Here is a 13132-nt window from a genome sequence, read left to right as displayed (position 1 = left end):
CCCAAAGATGTGCTCGTTAGGTGGATTGGCCACGCTAAATTGCCCCTTAATTGGAAAGAAAAAAATAATAATTGGGTACTCCAAATTTATTTTTAAAAAAGAACTGTGGTGATATGCCTGTAAATAATATTGTAGATGATTGGTGGTGCGACCTCCAATCAGCAGGTGGTGGTACAGATCCACCATGCGGTCTGGAGACAGTGGTCATGTGACAAGGCACTCAGATATAAGTGAGGGCAGAGCCGGTGATCCTCAGAAAGTTAAGGCGTACACGAGGACAGTTGTGCATTGGGGTAGTTCTAGGTGAGTATGAAGAAACTCCATGATACTTGCTCTGTATCAGATCATTACCTTACCACCTGTGCTTGCTCTGTATCAGATCATTACCTTACCACCTGTGCTTGCTCTGTATCAGATCATTACCTTACCACCTGTGCTTGCTCTGTATCAGATTGTTACCTTACCACCTGTGCTTGCTCTGTATCAGATTGTTACCTTACCACCTGTGCTTGCTCTGTATCAGATTGTTACCTTACCACCTGTGCTTGCTCTGTATCAGATCATTACCTTACCACCTGTGCTTGCTCTGTATCAGATTGTTACCTTACCACCTGTGATTCAATAAAGATCCTGGTTTGGACAAGACACCAGCAATTCAGTAGATTCCCCGCTAGACAATGAACACAACAGGAACCAAATCCCAAGACTAGAGTGCAAGATACCTACTCTAGTATCTGCTGAACACTGGTTTATTCGTACTACAATGGTCCCTAGCTTAGCTTCTAGGCACCATTGCCATCTCTCTTGCAAGAGTCAGTGATAAAGCATCCACATCATACATGAGCATATCCCATCTGTTAACCCTTTACACTACAGTCACCAGGAAACAAGAGGTGTTGTTACAATGGCCCATGTTCAGCTGCCATGCCTCTTAACGCTGGAAATGCTTTCCCAAATCACTCAACTGCTCATTCCTCCTTTAAAACCTAACTCTCTGACCAAGAGCTTGGTCAGCTAACCTATTATCTTCCGGTGGCCCAAGTTTCAAATGTTGCTTTACGACACTATAGGAGGAGTTGAGCCAAGAGACATTTTACCGCCTTAAAAAGGCACTTCATAAATACAAGCTGTTGTGGGATGCTGCATATGTTGAGATATTGGGCATCAAAAGTGACAGTTTAGAGACTGGTAATGCTGAACCTGAGAATATCAAATGCAATGTCAAAATTTGCATGTTTGGAGCTTTTGAAAAATAGGATCAGTTCACGATTCATTGATTTAATATTGTGATGTTAGAACTTTTAGGACAAAACTAAATTTTTCTTCAAGATGATTCGTTGAATATTATAGAAATCCCCCCCCCCCCCCAACCGATCAAAAAAGTTCAATTGAGAAAAAAAAAAAGATTCATCGCAGTGAGGGAGTATGACAAAGGTTAGCAGTACTGCTAATTTGCTCAGTCAGAAATACAGTTCTTGTGCTTTTACAACCTGCTTGTTAATTTCTCCATGGTGGACAGGTGATGTGACCAGGCAGAAAACACTTCCAGAGTCACATGGACAGCTCCATGAATGCCTCATCCTTGATGATAGCAGAGCCTTTCATGTGAATGCAAAAGATAAGGCTGAAGTGTTATCAGGTAAAGTGCTAGGTGGATCACGTTGGACCTTCACCAGAGAACCCCCCCACCAACAGCAAATGCCAGTCTCCAGCTAATTTGCTTCATTCAAGTGGTTGGTGGCGTGCACAAGATATAGCCAAGATGGATCCCAACATCCCCCCAAATGTCTGCTGATGTCCTGTGCTCCAGCTTAAGCCATGCTGTTCCAATGCAGCTACAACACTGGTATCTACCCGACAGTTGAAAATTGCCTAGTATGTCTTATCCACAAAAGCAGGGCAAATCCAATCTGGCTATTTACTACCCTATTAGTTTACCACCCGATCTTAAAGCTCAGTGATGGAGGATGTGATCAGTGTCGTCAAGCAGCACTTACTCGGCAATAATCCACTCACGGATGTTCAGTTTGGGTTCCGCCATAGCTACGTGGTTCCAGTTCTCCATACAGCCTTGGTCCAAACAGGGGAAAAGAACCAAATTTCAGAGATGAGTCGGGAGTGACTGCCCTTGACATTAAGGCTCCATTTGACCAAGTGCGGCAGCAGGGAGCTCTAGCAAAACTGTAGTCAACGGGAATTGGGCGAAACTCCTAGTACAAAAAGAGAAATGGGTGTGGATGTTGAAGGTCAATCTTCCCAATCCAAAGGCATCACTGCAGGAGTTCCTCAGCATAGTGCCCTAGCCCCAACCATCTTCAGCTGCTTCCATGACTTTTCTTCGACAAGGTTCTACAGGCTTGTTCTTCCAGAAGTGGAGAGAGTCAGAGAGCCATTTACAGCACAGAAGGAGGCCATTTGATAGCTCTCTCTCACACACTCAATCCCTGTCGCTTGGCAGGTTTATTTCCTTCAAGCACCCATCCAATTTTCATTTGAAATTTTTTTTTTTTTGATAAATAATTTTAATTAGGTTTTTTTTTTATATAAATTTATAGAGTACCCAATTCATTTTTTCCAATTAAGGGGCAATTTAGCGTGTTCAATCCACCTACTTACACATCTTTGGGTTGTGGGGGCGAAACCCACGCAAACACGGGGAGAATGTGCAAACCCCACACGGACAGTGACCCAGAGCCGGGATCGAACCTGGGACCTCGGCGCCGTGAGACTGCAGTGCTACCACTGCGCCACCGTGCTGCTCCCTTAATGAGGTATTTTTGGCATTACAAACAGCAATAGTATAAAAAACAATGTATAAAGAATAGACATAGTGCAATCACCGACTCCCATCCCGCCAAGACCCGCCTAATTGACCCCCTATTCTACGCTACCCTAACCCCCCCAAGCTGACGATTAATTTTCCGCAAAGAAGAAGTCGATGAATGGTTGCCACCTCCGGGCGAACCCTAACAGTGACCCTCTCAAGGCGAACTTAATCTTCTCTCGGCCGAGAAAGCTCGCCATGTCAGTCAGCCAGGTCTCCGACTTCGGGGGCTTGGAGTCCCTCTAAGCTAGCAGTATCCGTCTCTGGGCTACCAGGGAAGCAAAGGCCCGAACATCTGCCTCTTTCTCCTCCTGGATTCCCGGGTCTTCCGACACCCCGAAAATCGGCACCTCTGGACTCATTGCCAACCTTGTTTTCAATACTCTGGACACGACATCCGCAAACCCCTGCCAATATCCCCTAGGTTTTGGACACGCCAAGAACATGTGAACATGGTTCGCTGGTCCTCCCGCACATTTTACACACCTGTCCTCCACCCCAAAGAATCTACTCATCCGGGCCACTGTCATATGGGCCCGGTGGGCCACCTTGAATTGGATCAAGCTGAGCCTGGCTCATGTTGCAGTCGCATTGATTCTGCTCAAGTGTCCGCCCATAAGCCATCCTCCATCTCACCAACAAGCTCCTCCTCACGCTTCAGCTCCTTGGTCTGCGTCACCTCCGCCCTCATGAGTTCTTTGTAGATGTCCAAGAAGCTCCCCTCTACCACCCATCCCCTCGACACTACCCTATCCTGAATCCCCCTTAGTGGCAGGAGTGGGAAGGATGATACCTGCCTGCGCAGAAAGTCCCGCACCTGTAAATATCTAAATTTGTTGCCCCTTGCCAACCCAAACGTCTCGTCCTTTGCCCTCAAGCTAGGGAAGCACCCCTCTAAAAACAAGTCCCCCATGTTCTCAATTCCCGTCCTTCGCCATGCTTGAAACCCCCCATCCAAACTCCCCGGGACAAACCGGTGATTGTCACATATTGGGGACCAGACCGATGCTCCCACTGCGCCAGCGTATCTCCTCCACTGACCCCAGATTCTCAGGGCCGCCATCACCACGGGGCTGGTGGAGTACCTCGCCAGCGGGAACGGCAGAGGTGCCGTTATCAACGCTCCCAGACTGGTGCCCCTACACGAAGCTGCCTCCATCTGCTCCCAAACCGACCCCGCCCCCACCACCCACCACCTTATCATGGCCATGTTAGCCGCCCAGTAATAATTACTAAAATTCAGCAGCGCAGCCCCCCCGATTCCGATCAAACATCACCTTCTTCACTTGTGGGGGCTTACCCGCCCATACAAAGCCCAGGATGATTTTATTAACCCTTTTAAAACAGGACAGTGGGATGAAAATTGGGAGACACTGAAATACGAACAGAAATCTCGGTAGGACCGTCATTTTGACTGTCTGCACTCTCCCAGCTAACGACAGTGGGAGGGCATCCCATCTCCAGAACCCGCCCCTCATCTGTTCAACCAACCGGGACAAGCTCAACTTGTGTAACTGGCCCCAGTCGTGCGCCACTTGTATCCCTAAGTACCTGAAACTGTCCCCTACTAACCTAAACGGCAGATCCCTCAGCCGACCCTCCTGACCCCTCGCCTGGACTACAAACATCTCACTCTTTGTAATATTCAGTTTATACCCCAAAACCGGCCAAATTCCGCCAAAATCGCCATAATTTCGCCCATCCCTGCCCCTGGATCCGATACGTACAAGAGCAGGTCATCTGTGTACAGCGAGACTCTATGCTCCACCACCCCCGAACCAGCCTCAGAGCAATTGCCAGTGGCTCTATAGCTAATGCAAACAACAGTGGGGAGAGGGGGCACCCCTGTCTTGTCCCCCAGTACAGTCTAAAATAGTCAGAGGTCGTCCTATTCGTCCTTACACTAGCCTCCGGGGCCTGGTACAACAGCCTGGCCCAGTCGATAAAGCCCTTACCAGAACCCAAATCGTCCCAGCACCTCCCATACCCGGTCGAACGCCTTTGCCACATCCATGGCCACCACTACCTCAACCTCCCTACTCTCCGGGGGCATCATAATCACGTTGAGCAGCCTTCTTATATTGGCCACCAACTGCCTGCCCTCGACAAACCCGGTTTGATCCTCCATAATCACATCCGGCACACAATCTTCAATCCTGGAGGCCAGAATTTTACCCGACTGCATTGCCATCAAGCCCTCAACCATTTCTTTGGCCCTAATCAGGGCCCCCAGCCCATCTACCAGCTCCCTACCCACACTTGGGAAGGTCAGTCCGTCCAAAAAGCGTCTCGTCCCCTCCGGCTCAGTGGGGGGTTCAGAGCAATAGAGCCTGAACGCCATGTTTAGCCCTGCCGACTACCCTCTCTATTTCCCTGGCCGCCTCCCTCTTCCCAAGCTGTTGTGCCAGCATTCTGCTAGCCTTCTCTCCATGTTCGTAAAACGCACCCCACGCCTTTCTAAGCTGCTCCACTGCCTTGCCTGTGGACAACACCCCAAACTCAGCCTGCAGCCTCCAACGTTCCCTTAAGAGCTCCACCCCTGGGTCACCGCATACCTCCTGTCTATCGGTAAGATCTCCTTAACCAGTCGGTCCATTTCTGCCCTATCCGTCCTGTCCCTATGAGCCCGGATCAAAATCAGCTCCCCTCTCATCGCTGCCTTCAGCGCCTCCCAGACCACCGCTGCGGAGACTTCCCCCATGTCATTAACCTGCAGATAATTCTGCATACACTTCCTCAGCCTCTCGCACACCGCCTCGTCCGCCAACAAGCCCACGTCCAACCTTCATTGCGGGCGCAAGAAGCTCTCCTCACTGACCTGCAGCTCCGCCCAGTGTGGGGCATGATCCGAAATAGTGATGGCTGAATACAAAGTGTCCACCACCCCTGCCAGTAAGTCCCTGCTCAAACTGAAGAAGTCTATCCGGGAATAAACCTTGTGAACATGCGAATGAAAAGAAAACTCCTTCCCCATCGGCTGCCTAAACCTCCATGGGTCGACCCACCCCACCCCATCTGCTCCATGAACCCTATCAGTTCCTTTGCCATTGCTGGCACCCTCCCCGTTTTTGAACATGACCGGTCCAGGCCAGGGTCACTGACTGTATTAAAATCCCCTCCCATAACCAGCTTGTGCGAGTCCAGGTCAGGTATTTTCTCCAGCAACCTCTTTATAAATTCCACGTCATCCCAATTTGGCATGTACACATTAACCAAGACTACCTTCCTCCCCTCCAGCTTACCGCTAACCATGACATAACGGCCCCCCCACCCTGTCCAAGACTATACTGCTCACCTGAAATTGCACCCGCTTGTTGATCAAAATCGCAACCCTTCTAGTCTTGGCGTCCAGCCCCGAATGAAAGACCTAACTGACCCAGCCCTTCCTTGATCCGCCACTTTCAGGTGTCTCCTGTAACATTACCACGTCCGCCTTCAGAGTCCTCAGATGCGCGAACACATGTGCCCTCTTGACCGGCTCTTTCAACCCTAACATTCCAGGTGATCAGCCTAGTTGAGGGGCACCATGCCCCCACCCCCCTCCGCCGATCAACCATCCCCTTTCCTGGGCCCGCCACCAGCCCATGCGCCGCACCTCCATCGGCCCACCTCCTGGCAGCCCCCACCATCGACCTCCTCTGTCCCGAAACCCAAGTCCCTCCCTCGTCAGCAGAGTAACTCCCCCCACCCCCCAGCAACAACACTTTGTAACCTAACCCCTGCCATAGATTAATCATATGCACACCCTCCACTTTGCTTCCGTAGACTAGCTCACCCAGCTAGCCTGGTGGCCCCCGCCTCCAAGAAGTCTCCCACCTATTGTTCCCTCACTCCCCTTCCCTCATCGAAAGCCCAATTAAAATAAGTCAACCCCCAAAAAAACCCACAGAAAACCCCCCAATAGTGTAAATCAAAGTAATACAAAGTAAAAAGCCCCACCAGCCACCACCACCAAAACCCCGCAGAAACCGATTAACTTTTACTTTCCCCTTCTTCAACCAAACTCAAATACAGAAGAGAAACGACAATAGAAACATATAAACATCACTCAAAAAGTTGGAACTTAAATCAAAAAGTTCTCAGTTCAGCACCAGCCCTTTCTTCTTGGCAAAGTCCATCGCGTCTTCGAGCGACTCAAAATAATGGTGCTGGTCCTTGTGCATAACCCAGAGACGCGCCGGGTATAACAGTCCAAATGTCACCCGCCTCTTGAACAGGATCACCTTGGTTAAAGCCTGCCCTCCTTCTGGCCACCTCCACGCTAAGATCCTGGTAAACACGCAAGATGCTGTTGTCCCATTTGCAGCTCCGCGTACGCCTGGCCCAGTGGAGAACACACGCCTTGTCCAGGAACCTGTGGAACCGGACCACCATCGCCCTTGGGGGGTCCCCCGGGCGCGGCTTCCTCGTCAGCGCTCTGTACGCCCTGTCCACCTCCAACCGTCGGGGAAAAGCCCCCTCCCCAGAAGCTTCTGAAACATACTCGCCACAAGACGTGCCAGCATCAGCCCCCACAGGGAGACCGACAATTCTTAAGTTCTGCCGGCGAGCTCTATTCTCCAGGTCTTCTATTTTCCCCAGCAGCCTTTTTTGCTGATCCTTCAGCATGCCCACCTCCAGCTCCACCATCGTTTGGTGCTCCTCCCGGTCCGCCAGCGCTTTCTCCAGCTTCTGAATCGTCCGATCCTGGGCATCCAGCCTGCGCTCCAGCCGATCGATCGGTTCCTTTATCGGATCAAGACAGTCCCGTTTCTGCCTAGCGAATCCCTCTTGAATGACCTGCATCAACTCCTCAGTTGATGGTTGGGCCGTCACAGCAGGGGTCCGAACATCAGCCATATTGTCTTCTACCGCAGCCTCCACCCAGCCCTTACTTGTCTTCTTATTTCTCCCTTTTCGATCCCGTGGGGTTATTCGTTCCATACACCAATGAGTGGAATCAGTGCCAGATTGACTTCGCCTTCAAAGCCAGCGCTCAAACACAAAAAAGTCAGGGGGGAAAGGTCCAAAAGTCCGGCCAGAGCGGGAGGCACCAAATGTGCGACTTACTCCTCCATAGCCGCCACCGGAACGTGTCATTTGAAATTATTGACCACTCCCACCTCCTTCCCCTCCACGTCATTGTCACTCGCTGCATAAAATTGGAAAAGCTGGAGTTGTTCTCCTTAAAAGGGCATTTGTTTCCCTGCACAAGGTAGATAAGGAAAATAAGGAAACGATAAGGACCAGGGCACACCGATTTAAGGTTTTGGCCAAGAAATACAGGGGGTGGGGGAGGGGAGTGTGAGAATATTCATGTACGGTCTTCAATGCCATTCTCAACTCCTCAGATAACAAAGCAGGCTACATGCAGGAAGACATGGACAATATCCAGGCTTGCGCTAAAACATGGAAAGTAACATTCGTGCCACACAAAAATGACCATCTCAACACAAATTAGTCCAACCATCTCCCCTTGGTATTACCATCACTGGGTACCACCAGAAACGGCGTGGAGCATCCACTTAAATACTGCGATTACATGAGTAGGTCCGAGTCGGCAGGGAATTCTGCAATTAGTGACTCATCTAAAGGCTCCCAAGGCCAGTCCATCATTGACAAAGCACAAGCCAGGAGCATGATGAAATAAACTGATCTGGATGAGTGCAGCTCCAACATTTAAGAAACAGACACCATCCAGGACAAAGCAGCCCACTCAACTGGCACCCCATCCCCACCAACGCAGTGGCAGCAGGGTATATCAATTAGGATGCACTGCAGCAACTTACAAAAGCTCCTTCGACAGCACCTCTCAAATACCATCCGGATTTGGAAATATATCACTTCTTCTTCTGCATCATCACTGGGTAAATAATTTTCCCCGAGAAAGTCGACAAACGGCTGCCACCTCCGAGGGAACCCTAGCGTGGACCCTCTTAAGGTAAACTTTATTTTCTCGAGGCTGAGAAACCCAGCCATGTCACTAACCCAGGTTTCTACACTCGGGGGCTTCGAGTCCCTCCACATTAACAAGATCCGTCTCCGGGCTACCAGGGAGGCAAAGGCCAAGACGTCAGCCTCTTTCGCCCCCTGAACTCCCAGATCTTCCGACACTCCAAAAATCGCTACCTCCGGACTCTGCACCGCCCGTGTTTTTAGTACCATGGACATTGCCTTAGAAAAACCCTGCCAAAACCCTTTAAGCTTCGGGCATGCCCAAAACATGTGGACATCATTTGCTAGGCTTCCCGCACACCTATCTTCAACCCCGAAGAACTTACTCATCCTAGCTACTGTCATGTGTACCCAGTGGGTACCCTGAAATTGTATCAGGCTAAGCCTGGCGCATGATGAGGCGGTATTAACCCAGCTTAGGCAGCCGCCCATAGCCCCGCCTCTATCTCTCCTCCTAGCTCTTCCTCCCATTTGCCCTTAAGCTCCCCCACCGGAGTTTCCTCCGCCTCCGAAAGCTCCTGGTAAATATCCAATACCTTCCCCTCTCCCACCCAGGTACTGGAAACTATTCTATCCTGTATCCCCCGTGGCGGCAGCAGTGGAAAGGCCGGCACCTGTTTTCTCAGGAAGTCTCGCACCTGCAAATATCTAAAACCATTCCCTGCTGGCAATTTAAATTTATCCTCAAAAGCGTTCAAGCTGGGAAGGCTCCAGTCTATGATAAATGCTGACCTTGTTATGCAACGATCTCTATAGCTTAAGAGTGAATTTAAAAAAATTAAAAATCCAAAATTCTAACATCCCCGCCGGAGGTGGATAATGCGTACAATCCAGAGTACAACCCATTACAACATCAATGCATAACGCACACATGGTCACCCCAAGGCACAAAGCAGTAAGCTCACACCATCACTATTTTCTATCTTCTGGCAGCTCGCTCTCCTGTTCCGGAGTCTTCAATGAGCTCTACTATTCGCACCTTGTATTAAGTTCCTGTTTCACCATCCTCCCACTCAACCCAGTTCTGTATCAGCCTCTCTTGGGTTGTCACTGGGTCCTACCACTTGCTGATTTCCACAGTTGATTATTCTTCCACACACTGTGAGCAATGGCCAGGAAAGCAAGCCAAGTGTTACAGTCACCTTAAACTGCAACGGTGAATTTCAAATAATTTACACAGAGCTGCAGAGATTGTGTGGTGAATTACAGACAAATGGATTGCCAGCTACTTCAAGCAAGAGGGGTTGATTTCTACCCACCAACGGAAATCTTCCCATGATGGAATTGCAGGGAAGGCCACTGCTGATGACATGAATCTAAGTTTTCTTTTATTACCACCCAACCTGCACATCCTTGGATACCAATCTTCAATTTTAGCATGGCCAATCTGTTTGTTATTATGGTTCACTATTGCAATTCCATGTGATGGAATATCACAGATAAGCCGGATGTTCCCAACATCTCCTGCATTTACTTTCTAGCCTTTGAAACACAATAGGAGGGGACCGATTTGCCTAGACCAGGGATAGAAGTCCATAGAATCCCTACAGTGCTGAAAGAGGCCATTCAGCCCATTGAAAGAGTACTCCACCCAAGCTCACTCTCTCATCCTATCCTCATAACCCCTTAACCCAACTTACACATCTTTTTTGGACACTAAGGGGCAATTTAGCATGGACAATCCACCTAACCTGTACATCTTTGGACTGTGGGAGGAAACCAGAGCATCTGGGAACGTGTAAACTCCAGAGAGATAGATAGTGACCCAGGGCGGGAATTGAACCCTGGTCTCTGGCGCTGTGAGGCAGCAGTGCTTGCCACTGTGTGACCCCCCCCCCAATCCAGTCCAGTTGTAACAATCCTATAGCTGTCCCAGATGAGCCTCCCAATCTCTGGCAAGTTATCTGATCTCAGCTAGACAGTGGTAGGGAAGCTACAATTAGCTTTTGCACCACTCAGTTACAGTGGACAAACATCAACCAGACATCTAGATAGATGCTGAATAAAAAGGCTCCCTCTGCACAGTTCCATCAAATACTCCCAGATCAGGTAGTGTACAGACTGGAGTGTCAGCTTGGTTCAGCTGGTAACACATAAGTCTGACTACATAGCTGTGTACTGATCCACTGCAGGACTTCGCATTGATTCTGGTGAATGGAGGAATTGATTCTGTAGAAAGATGCTGTCCATTGGATGTTAAAATAAACCCTCCACAATGATCCGGTTTTACTGTTCGAGTTCTCCTAGGTTGTGGTCAAATTTAGCATCTAAACCAACACCAGTTCTAAATTGATCAACTGATAAGAGATGGTAACCTATTCAACTTAAATAGAAGGGAAATCGGATTGGCTCCTTCACTTGTGGGTAGTCCAATCCTCTCAATTTTCTGATATTTATTGTATCCAGACAGTCCGGTGCAGGCCCAGGAATGCAGCAAGATGTTACAATAAACGCATTGTAAGAGTGGGGGACAGAGTTTCAATAGTAACTCTCAATTTCCAGGATGAGGAGAATAGGGGAGTGAGATCAATTGGATAGCTCTTTCAGAAGAGCTAGCACAGAGAAAAGATGGGTCAAATACAAAAGCAAGGAAGTCATGTTGGAGTTTTGCAGAACATTGGTGAGGCCACAGCTGGAGTACTGTGTGAAGTTCTGGTCGCCACATTATAGGAAGGGTGTGATTGCACTGGAGGGGATGGTGCGACGTTTTACCAGGATGTTGCCTGGGATGGAACCTTTAAGTTATGAAGAGGGGTTGGAAAGACTTGGGTCGTTTTTGCTGGAGCACAGAAGACTGAGGGGTAACCTGATCGAGGTGTACAAGATTGTGAGGGGCATGGACAGGGTGGATAGGGAGCAGCTGTACCCCTTAATTGAAGGGTCGGTCACAAGGGGACACAAGTTCAAGGTGAGGAGCGGAAGGTTCAGGAGGGGATTGGAGGACTTTTATTTTTACCCAGAGAGTGGTGACGGTCTGGAACATACTGCCTGGGAGGGTGGTAGAAGCGGGTTAACTCACATCCTTTAAAAATTATCTGGATGAGCACGTGGCACGTCATAACATTCAAGGCTATGGGCCAAGTGCTGGCAAATGGGATTAAGATTGGCAGATCAGGTGCGTTTCATGTGGCGGTGCAGACTCGATGGGCCGAATGGCCTTTTCTGCACTGTATTTTTGTGATTTTGTGAAATGGCATCCTTCTTTTCTGCATGGTTCTATGAAGCATCGAGGATTGTGTTTCTAATTTTTCAGCAGTTTGCAAACTAAACTGATGGTTATAAATAAAATTAAGCTTAAGAGCAAGAGAAACGCAAGAGCGAGAAACATCTGGGTACCAGCCTGAATGGAGCTAGGCCAATAATAGTGTGTGGTTCAGACTAGGAGAGTGAAGTGAATGCAGACAGGTGCTTCAAAGAGGAATTTGGTGGGAGGTATGGGGTTTATGAATTGTGGCCTCTTACTTTCACCATTGAGCCCCTGGCCACCTGTATAAACGTATACGCAGGTTTTCTCAGCCTCTGGGATTTCCTGACTGGAAGCTGCCCATTTTCTAAGTTAAGAGAAACAGTCAGTGCCTCCATGTACATCTTATATAAACAACAGCTGGTGGTTAGGAATGAAACAGAAATTGAGAGAGGTACAGGAAAGCCACCCAGAAAGAGTTCAAACTAAGATTCTGAACCAGAAAATTCCCTCTTTTGTTAGAATCCTTCTTGCCTCTTATTTTGAGAATGCTGCTTTGAACTCTTCCTCTGCCATCCCTTCCAAGTCCAAATAACCTAACTGCATATTCGTTCTCCTTTTTCTGTCAAATCCAAGTCTACAGTCTGTATTCTAGCCAAGTTCAGCCAGAACCTCAAAACCCAGAACTCCTCAACTCCCTTGTGTTTTCCTTCTTTCTGCAATCCAAGGCTTTCAAATTCCACTCGTTCACTATTCCCTGGCCTTCTCACCCAAAAATGTAAGTCCTATATTTGTAAAACTGCCCATGTCATGGCTCCCTTTGTAGCAGTAAGATCCCTAGTTTAATTCACAATTCCTGCTGAGTTAGTTTATTGCGGTCCAGGTGGTGGCAAGAACCCGATAACTGATTTTTGTTCTTTGGAGTTGGAATGCAGGGGAAGAGCCAGCCAGGGTTCAAATTTCATGTCGATACTTAATGCTGCTTTCTAGAAAGTATGCAAATGTTGACTTGAGTCACAAAAGGATTGTTGTTTTTCAGTGATGACTCAGTTGAATAGTTAAGTTCACTGTCCTTCCCACATAGTCTTTCCGTACTTTAAGATAATAGAAAGCGAGAGAGCAGATAATATTACATGGGCATGAGTGTTACTGACTGGAATCTAATGGAGACTTCACCACCAAAATCCAGT

At 48.7% G+C, this 13132-nt stretch overlaps 1 protein-coding gene across 8 annotated transcripts in view; it reads right to left on the bottom strand.

The window, feature by feature from the left end:
• rab3il1 (RAB3A interacting protein (rabin3)-like 1) overlaps positions 1 to 13132 on the bottom strand; it is a 216355-nt gene that overhangs the window by 63792 nt on the left and 139431 nt on the right. The window contains exon 1 of one of the 8 annotated variants that reach the window (XM_072466062.1): positions 1998 to 2068. The exons of 5 other annotated variants lie outside the window; for them this stretch is intronic. In XM_072466062.1, coding sequence (XP_072322163.1) covers positions 1998 to 2065 — 68 coding nt within the window. In that variant the 5' untranslated portion in view covers positions 2066 to 2068. Of the gene's footprint in view, positions 1 to 1997; positions 2069 to 13132 lie in introns of those variants that run through there. 2 more of the 8 variants (XM_072466056.1, XM_072466055.1) reach the window with 2 other exon arrangements.

This window comes from Scyliorhinus torazame, chromosome 10 (assembly GCF_047496885.1).
Source record: "Scyliorhinus torazame isolate Kashiwa2021f chromosome 10, sScyTor2.1, whole genome shotgun sequence".
Classification (NCBI taxonomy): Eukaryota; Metazoa; Chordata; class Chondrichthyes; order Carcharhiniformes; family Scyliorhinidae; genus Scyliorhinus; species Scyliorhinus torazame.
Note: the sequence above shows the minus strand (reverse complement) of the source record. Positions and strands in the feature narration are given on the sequence as shown.